The 10,040-nt window shown below is 35.0% G+C and overlaps 1 protein-coding gene across 1 annotated transcript; it reads left to right on the top strand.

Annotated features, from left to right (window-relative positions):
* The first annotated feature begins 8,116 nt into the window (after positions 1-8,116).
* LOC144998869 (heat stress transcription factor C-1-like) lies at positions 8,117-9,310 on the top strand. The gene is made up of 2 exons (XM_078958598.1): positions 8,117-8,359; positions 8,466-9,310. The coding sequence occupies exons 1-2, from the start codon at positions 8,156-8,158 to the stop codon at positions 9,192-9,194; spliced, it is 933 nt and encodes a 310-aa protein (XP_078814724.1). The 5' UTR covers positions 8,117-8,155; the 3' UTR covers positions 9,195-9,310.
* The last annotated feature ends 730 nt before the right edge of the window (positions 9,311-10,040 follow it).

Here is a 10,040-nt window from a genome sequence, read left to right as displayed (position 1 = left end):
TTAGAAGCCCAATGCGTGCCCTTTCTGTCGATTGGGACAAGAAAGTCAGATAGAACAAAAGTACCTACCATTTTTCCTTAAGTCATGAGCAATCATACTTTAGTTTAGATCTTCACGTCACCTAATCAACCACAAGGTTTTGACTTCATAATCAGTATGAATTGGTTTTGTTCTTATACAAGAGGAAAGGTCACTGCCTATACCTCAAGACAACTTAAGACACAGGGAGTTAACTTTACAACACATGATCTTGAGTCAGGAGCAATGATAATCGCTCTGAAGATCTGGAGGCACTACTTGTAGGGTACAAGGTGTACTAATTTCACAGTCCACAAAACATCCAACATACATTCGACCAAGAAGAGTTATAACACTAGTAAGGCAAACGAAAGAAACAAAGTGGTTCCCCGATAGTGAAATGTTCACTGGAAGGCCATGCGAGGATTTGAATTCACTTAGGAACAGAAAGATCAAATTAAACTTCAATCCGTAGCGTAGTATCAATTTTGCTTAAACTCTAATTTCGGGACGAAATTCCCTCTAACAGGGGGATGATGTGACAACTCGATATTTCGAGGCAATATAATGGAACGCAAGTCAAATTTAGGTCAAAATTTAACTTTCCAAAAATCTTTATTTGGGTTAAATAAAGTAGTAGGAATCGTGTCAAGGTTTTCATACATATAAAGAACCCTAAAATCCGAGTTATAACGAAGAAGTTATGGCCAATCGAAGATTCTCGGCAAAACCGGCAATACTGATAAATGTAAAACGTGAAGTTTCAATACAATAGTTTTTGGCCTTAGGTATCTAAATGAAAGTTTTAGATATCATCAAACTGTAAACGTACATAAAAAGAACGTCCAAATCTGACTTCGTATGAGGAAGTGGTGATTTTTCTAAGTTACAAATATAGCAGTAGACAGCTAAAAACTCGAAATAGAGATCGAGAGACTTTTAGCCGACACAATCTAAATGAGAATCGAAGGGCTCAACAATACTAGCGCAACGGTAAAAAGTCTGACGAAAACGGACGTCGGATGAAGAAGTTATGGAACTTTAACGGACTTTTCCTGTCCCCACCTATTAAAAATATAATATTAAAAATAGAATCAAAACTAGCCGACGGAGTCTAAACGAAAGTTGTAGATCGTAGTCTCACCTTCGCGTGGATATAAAGAACGTCGAAAACGGAGTTCGTATGAGAAAGATATGAATTTTTGAAGTTTGTTAATTAATTTAAATATAAATTAAATTAAATCCCGGTATTATCCGAAGGAGGAGTCACCGGTCCGATCCCTCGTACGCCCAGCGTACCGTCGTACGCCCAGCGTACTCGGATGCTAGGCTCCGGTTCGTCCACGTCGCTCCAATGTTTCGACCGAGGATGCGCTCATGCATGACGCATGAGTACGCAGCGCGTACTCTAAGTACGCCCCGCGTAACGCAACCCCCTCAGACCCCTATAAATAGCATGCGAGGGTGCCGGTCAAAATTGCTAATTTCCTTCCTTTCTCGCGCCGAAGCTCTGCGTTTCAACCCTCGGAATCATCCCAAAGGCCCGACTTTCATATCCAAGGTGGGAAGAAAGTTTTACACTCCCGAGACTCCCGAGATTTCCCGAGAATCTCGAGAGATCCGCTTTCTCGAGTAGAAGTTCTGCTCGGTTTTCATCACGCATTCTTCAATCAATCAGGTGAGTTCATACCCCTATAATCCACACTTTTAAATGTTTTATGAATATTTTTATATGCTTTTAAGGGGGGGAATACAAGTAAAACACACGATGATTATCGTATGTTATATAAAGTTTCGTTTTATACTTTTTATCAATGGAATCATATGTGATCTATAATCATTATAAAGAAACTTTTGTGTGCAAAATGCATCACGATAATATCATATCTTTCGGAAATTGAAAAGTGTTTTTATTTATATATAAATCAAACACTCCGCTTATACTGTATGTATATGTGTCCACCTTTGGTACTACAAACATACGATTATTTTAGTACTACAAACATACGATTATTTTGGTACGAAAAACATCAATATTTTGGGATACTTCTTGTTAATAAATCAATCATATGTGATTTATAACTAGTATACAAATAGATTCACTACAAGTTCAACAGTTTCACTAAACATATTACTTTAAATGACTTTCTTAAACGTTTTTACATGATTAAAGCTCGTTATCAAACTGTCTTACATACTGTAAGCTTCCTTTCAAAATCGGTTACAAAGGTGTTTTCAAACAATGGTTTTACGTGTACTTAAACTGTCTTATCAAACAAAATACTTTCAATCATTTTATAAACTGACATCAAGTCACAAACCTTTATTAGACTTTTCAACGGTTTTACAAAACATCTTTATGCTTTTATATTATAAATTGCATGCCTCTATATGTATAGTTATATAAGAAATGTTTAAAAGACTTAGAAATGCTATCCACCCTATTTCCTTTTCGCGCCTTGAGATGTGGTCTGGTGGGATATTGGGTATTCGTCCGAAAGTCGTTTAAATATTAGTTATATATCATGTATACATATATGGTCATAAATGTTCCCTCAGTAATTTAGTTCCGATACAAATAGATATCAATGGTGTATAAACCTACTTGGTCACTCATCAATTACATTCTAGTAAACTATTATAGGAATAGTTTAGAGTAAGGAAAACATTTTCACTACTACAACAAATTACACCAGAGTCAGTTCATTCATGAGTCCAGACTACATGTTATATGAAGGAATACTCTTACTTGAATACTTATACATGAATACTTATACATGAATACTTATACATGAATACTTTTACATAGACATTATATGGCAATTTAATATTACATGTTATATGTCTAGATATGGTTATATTGTTCGCCTTTCTATCTTTACCTTGTGATTCAATCACATCATCGACGAGGTAGACTGGGACTTTATCTCCTAGTACCACATCATACTTTGAGGGACTAACCATTCCGACAACCACTGCTAGCTACAGAGGTAAATGAACAATCTACGGATGTTCTAGGTTGATACCATCGTGGGTATACATAAGGGACTAACTATTCCTACACCCGACTGTTAGCAACAGAGGTAAATGAGCAGTCTACGGATGTTCTAAGTTGATACCATTTCAGGTATACTTAAGGGGCTACTAATATGAGTTAAACAAGGAAAAACCATCACATTTTCAAGAGATACGTACTGTCAAAACAGTCAGGTCTAGGTAAAAGACTACTTTCAAAACATTCGAGTCTTGGTAGAAGACTACTTTTATACTAGTAGGAAATATGGGATTTTCTAGAGCTTTTCATACTTATACTAAATGTTTCATCATTCATTTACCAGTCTTTCATATCAACTAATCAAAGTAATGACATTAAATACTTATGAACTCACCAGCTTAAATGTTGATCTACTCTTTCAAAATAACTTGTATTCTTAGGTTACAAATAAACAGGTGTCGATACAAGGTTTAGAGAAGATGGAGCACTCAAGACTCGTCCTTTATTTTGATAAGTTATTATCATATCTTGTACAATGAAAGAAAACACTTGTAATTAAAATTATACTATTGATGCAATGGATGATGTTGTTGCTTGTTTACTACTTTACATTTGTTGTGATGCATACATGACGTCCTCCGCCCCAGAACGTTTCCGCCGTTCGTGGTTTTGGGGTGTGACATTATGTTTTTATGTACTTCTGGTTCGAAAGGGAAGAGTCTGGGATGATTGCAATGCACACATCACGTTCCACATTGTATGGTGCTCTGATGTTTTTTTGATGTTGTGATACACTTTTTTCCACCATGATTTGTATGACGATGTATTGGATAATATTTTTATTAATTTAAAATGAAATTTTTTAATTTTTTGGACATTACATGAATAGAAATAAATATAATCATGTGTACCGTAATGGTGATGGGATATATCCAGAGTATGCTACAGTTGTGAAGTCATACTCACGGTTGGTCAATGAAAAATGGAAAATTTTCAAGTTAGCAAATGAATCTACAAGGATGGATGTGGAATGGGAGTCTAAATCCCTCAAACAAAAGTGGCACATAATAAAAAATCTGGCATGAGAATGGGATATGGCAAAATTGATGAAGCTGATGAAAGCTTGTGTTATTTTATATAACATGATAATAAAAGAAGAGGGTAGGAGTATTTGTATGTATACTCCAAACAATATGCTTAATCCGCATACAGTAATACTAGTTGGCAACTCAACATACTTCACAAGGGTTTTGGAAATATAAAATATTGAAACAAGTCACCATCTACATTACAATTTGACTGCGTCTGGAGTCCTAAAAAAAAGTGGCACAAAATCAAAATCATGGCATCAGAATGGGATATGGCAAAATTGATAAAGCTGATGAAAGCTTGTGTTATTTTATATAACATGATAATAAAAAAAGAGGGTAGGCGTATTTCTACATATACTCCAAACAATATGCTTAATCCGCATACAGTAATACTAGTTGGCAACTCAACATACTTCAGAAGGGTTTTGAAAATATAAAATATTGAAACACATCACAATCTACGTTACAATTTAACTGAGCACATATGTCAAAGGCAATTCAAACAACACAATGGCAATGACAACGAGGAGGATATGGACGTGGGCGATATGAAGAGGCTGATGACATCAAGGACATCGACAAAGAGTAGTAGTTTCTACTTGCTAGTTTAATTTCAATGTTTTTTATTAGTAATGTAAGCTTTAATTGTTAACTATTTTCAATTTCTAATGTATATTTAAATTTGCAAGTATTAATGGTTCATGTGTTTTTTTATTTAGTAAAATGTTTATTGAATTTTAAAATTATGTGTTTTATTTAATTTGGTGCACTTTTTTATTTGTAAAATATTTATATATATTTAATAATGTTATTTATTTAATATAATTTCAAAAAGAGATATTAAATTACTTCTCGCATTTTATACCTACAATTATTCATATCCACTAAAATTATGACAAATCCTCATTCAATTTTATTTTATTTGATATATTTTTAATATAATTTTAATGAGTTAGTTAAAAAAAATATGGAATGATGACACTTGTCATAATTTTATTGGGTAAAAACATTTGTAGATATAAAAGTAAGAATCAATTTAATTTCTCTTTCAATATATATATATATATATATATATATATATATATATATATATATATATATATATATATATATATATTGTGGTAACCATTTCTATGATCTAAAGTTTAAGTGAGTACATGTATCAAAAAGACCAGTTAGAAATTTTCTAACGAGTTGACGGTAACTATACCTTTAGCTTAAAGATTCTTGTGAGGGATAATGACTTATATGGGTAACTATGTTTCAAAAGCGTTCAAAAAATACCGTTCAAGTTTGGTGTGTCCAAAAAACACCATCAAAGTAAAACATTTGTACAAAAAACACCAACGAAGTACATTCTTTGTTCAAATTTGACCTTGTGTAACAGACAATTACCGGTAAAAAATAAGTAACAGAAAAAAAAACAATAGAAAATGACTCAAAGGGGTAACTATGTTTCAAAATCGTTCAAAAAACACCATCCAAGTTTGGTATATTCAAAAAACACCATCCAAATAAACTTTTTGTACACAAAACACCAAACAAACTATATGTTTTGTTCAAATATTACTCACCGGTAACTGGCTCTTACAGTTCAAATGATGACTTGGCTTAACTATTATAACGTGACATAATAATTATTGACAAAAAAATAAATGATATATGTCTCCTTTAAAAGTCGATTTATGGTTTCTTAATGAACGAGTGACTTCATCTTCTCCTATGATTGCTCTTCTTCTTTTAAGGTGATGATCTCGAACTCAAGTCCAAAACTCTAATACTTGAATTAAGGAAAAAAGGGCTCCTTTACCCGTGCCTCAATGGGCCTCCGTCCTACCCTAAGGCCCAAATCCATAAAAAGCCCAAAAAGGCATCCAAGCCCAACTACAAGGCCTCTAAGGCCCAAGAACCCCCAACATGGCCTTAAGCATAAAAAATGACCTACTAGAATCAGGTGGGCCCAAGGCTTAACTTAAACTAGCCCATGGATACGCCTAACATATGCTGAAGCCTTTGCAATCTGAATTTCAAGCCAATACGCCCAATGTACTCCTAGCGTACTCCCAATGTACTCGGCTAGGGTCTATAACTGCCAATCTTTCGAAGGCCATAACTTATTCATTCTAAGTCCAATTTTGTCATTCTTTATATCCACGGGAGCTAATTTAGGCATCAACAACCACCAAGGGTTATGGCCTTCAGATTGCGATTCTGAGTGTTATCTTAATGCTAAATTAGATTTCATCATTCTGGGGTCCAATCGAGGGTTATGGCCTTCGAAAACGAAATTGCAATCTAATTTGGACCACAACATAGCTCTCTGATGCCTAAATTAGATTGTGATTCTTAGTGTTACCTTAGTGATATGTATGTTATCTTATTTTTGCCTTACCTTACTCTGCCTCGGATATAATGCCTTTGGGGTATTTATAGGCTACTCGTTGTTAGAATAGTTTATAGTCTTGACCAATCCTTCCTTTATTATCCGGTCTATAGACGGTGCTTCATTTATTACCCGGTCTATAGATAGGCACATCTCTTGTCCCTTCCTTGTTATTTTATTGTTCTACACTATTTCTTTTGCATGTTTCTTAGGATATGGTTCCGATACTTGTGTATGATGTATTCAAATTTATATTTGTTCGTACAAGTCGTGGTGTTTGTAACGGCCATTTGGTGATGGATAATGTAGGTTTTGGGGACCAAGTGTTGGGTTTGTGTTGGAGCCCAAGGACATATCAGTAAGTATCAGTTCGAGCCTTTATGAGGTTTAGGTTTATGTTGGAAAAATTTTAAGGCAAGGGGGTTGATAGAAGTGTAGAGGTTCTCTTTTCTTTCCTATGGATATAAAGAATGACGAAACCGGACTTAGAATGAAGAAGTTATGGCCTTCATAAGATTGGCAGTTCTTGACCCTAGTCGAGTACGCTGGGCGTATGCTAAGAGTATGTCGGGCGTACTGGCTTGAAATCCGGATTGCAGAGGCTTCAACATATGTTAGGAGTATGCATGGACTTGTTTAACTTAGGCCTCGGGCCCACCTGATTGTAGCATGTCATTTTTTAGGCTTAAGGCCATGTTGGGGGTTCTTGGGCCATATAGGGCCTTATAGGCCTTGTAGTTGGGCTTGGATGCCTTTTTGGGCTTTTTATGGATTTGGGCATTAGGTAGAGGGAGGCCCATTGTGGCAAGGGTAAAGGATCCTTTTTTTTTTTTTGCCTTAAGTCAAGTATTAGGGTTTTGGACTTGAGTTTGAGATCATCACTTTAGAAGAAGAGCAATCATAGGAGAAGATGAAGTTATTTGTTCATTAAGAAACCCTAAATCGATTTTTAAAGGAGAAATATATCATTTACTGTTTGTCAATAATTATTACGTCATGTCACAATAGTTAAGCCAAGTCATCATTTAACCGGTAAGAGCCAGTTACTGGTGGATAATATTTGAACAAAACATATGGTTTGTGTGGTGTTTTTTGTACAAAAAGTTTACTTGGATGGTGTTTTTTGAACATACCAAATTTAAACATAGTTACCCCTTTGAGTCATTTCCTCTTGTTTTTATTTTTTCTTTACTTATTTTTTAACATTGTCGATCACACAATGTCAAATTTGAACAAATGATGTATTTCATTGGTGTTTTTTGTACAAATGCTTTACTTGAATGATGTTTTTTATACAAATGCTTTACTTGAATGATGTTTTTTGAACACACAAACTTGAATTGTATTTTTTGAATAATTTTGAAATATAGTTACCTATATAAGTATTTTTTGACAACAAAATCATAAAACCATTTGTTAAATTTTTTCCAAAAATAACAACAAAAGAATTATAATATTAGACGTTTGTTTTTTATGAGAAAACCCATACTCTCGTTTGGCGCGTGAACAAACTCCCGATAACTGGCAAAATATCTGAGCGTTGACGGCCCCACAGTACTGTTTCCGGGCCCACCGCCGTGACCTCCATGCTTTCACAATAACCTTAACTACTTCTTCATATATATTAACACTCAACTCCTTCTTCTTCACACTCTTGAAGTTGAAATCATGGATTCTAACGACATCATCGCACCTTTCATCCTCAAAACCTATCAGATGGTAAACGACCCTTCACTCGATGGCTTCATACGCTGGGGAATCGCCAATAACAGCTTCATCGTCGTTGAACCCCTCGATTTCTCCCAACGTCTCTTGCCTGCTTACTTCAAACACAATAATTTCTCCAGCTTTGTTCGTCAATTAAACACTTATGTAAGTTGAGCATTCGCAACCAATTCTTTATGTAATTGTTTCTGAGTTTATGTTTCTGTTTCGATTGTGTTTTGAGGTACTGATCGATTTGATTAACGAATTTTAGGGTTTCAGAAAAGTGGATCCTGATAAATGGGAGTTTGCGAACGAGTGGTTTTTGAGAGGACAGACGCAGTTACTGAAGAATATAGAGAGAAAAAGGCAGATTCATAATAGAAACTTTATGCGAGGAGAGGAAGATGAAGAAGATGAGATGGCGATGGAGATTGCGAGGTTAAAGCAGGAGCAAAAGGCTCTAGAACAGGAGTTAGTCGGGATGAACAAGAGGCTTCAAGCGACGGAGCGTCGGCCGGAGCAAATGATGGCGTTATTGCATAAAGTAGCGGAGGATCCCGAGATCTTGCCACGTATGATGCTTGAAAAGGATCAACGATCGAAACGGTTGTTGAAAAAAAAACGACAACGGAATTTGATTCCTCCTCCGCCGCCGCCGTCTTCGTCGAGGGTGAAGTTCAAGGAGGAAGAGTGTCAAATAATCGAAGAATGGACCACTTCGTCACCGGAGGCTTATTATGTTAATGAACCGTTTTGGCAGTCATCTTCATCGCCGGATACACCGTCCATGGCATGGCCAATGTCCAAGGTCGGCAGCGGCGGCGGCGGCGCTGCTGTTAACATGGAATACGCACCGGTGAACGGTATTAACAGGTATGTAAATTTTACAGATGGAACCGTCGGTGGGTATGATATAAATTACTCCGGAGGTCCTTCGCCGGAGCCGGACGTTAGGCCATCGCCGGCATATCCATTTTCACTGTTGGGTGGCGGTTTTTAGCAACAGTTTAATTAGTTATTGTTATTATAAATATTAGATGATTAGATGATTGTAATTTCTTCCCTATTTTGTATTTTTATATAAAATTATTGAGAATCAAATCTCGATTCTTATTATATTCCCACCATACAATTACACATTCAATATAAAACATTTAAATATTTCAACTTGCCATCAGACATGCTACACAATAATTCTCACAATCTATCTTAAGATATCATACATTAAATGCATTAAAAACCTTAAATATGTAACGTTGGTGCATCACTTATTTTTTCTTACTAAAATGAATATGGCTTCTATTTTTGTTGATTGAAAACAGTAACAACACATATGTTAGAATTATTGAGTGGCTACGAAGCCTTCCATATTCAGATAAAGATTTATTCTTTGTATCGGGTCCAATCTAACAACTTTTTACAGGTTATTGAAAAGTACAGAAATATAGATTCATTTTATGTACCTAGCTCACATTAAAAACCCTTAGTGGTTGGTAAGATGTCATTCCAGATGTCAAGATGAACAAATTATATATGTTGAGTAACATATATATATATATATATATATATATATATATATATATATATATATATATATATATATATATATATATATATATATATATATGTTTCTTCAACCAGTCAATTTTCCATTTCGATCTATTTCCCAAGCCAAATCTTAAACGTCGGTTGGATATTGTTTGTGATTATCTTGAAAAATACCCGGTAATTGATTGCAAAAATTCGTATTGAGGGATTTGGGAGGCAGCGACTTTCAACCATCGTGAGAACAAGCCTTAATTTATTTTCTACAAAGCTCCGTTCTTTTCCTTTTTTTCTTTCGTTG

The sequence above is a fragment of the Lactuca saligna genome, chromosome 5 (genome assembly GCF_052625555.1).
Source record: "Lactuca saligna cultivar CGN05327 chromosome 5, ASM5262555v1, whole genome shotgun sequence".
In the NCBI taxonomy this organism is placed as follows: domain Eukaryota; kingdom Viridiplantae; phylum Streptophyta; class Magnoliopsida; order Asterales; family Asteraceae; genus Lactuca; species Lactuca saligna.
Note: the sequence above shows the minus strand (reverse complement) of the source record. Positions and strands in the feature narration are given on the sequence as shown.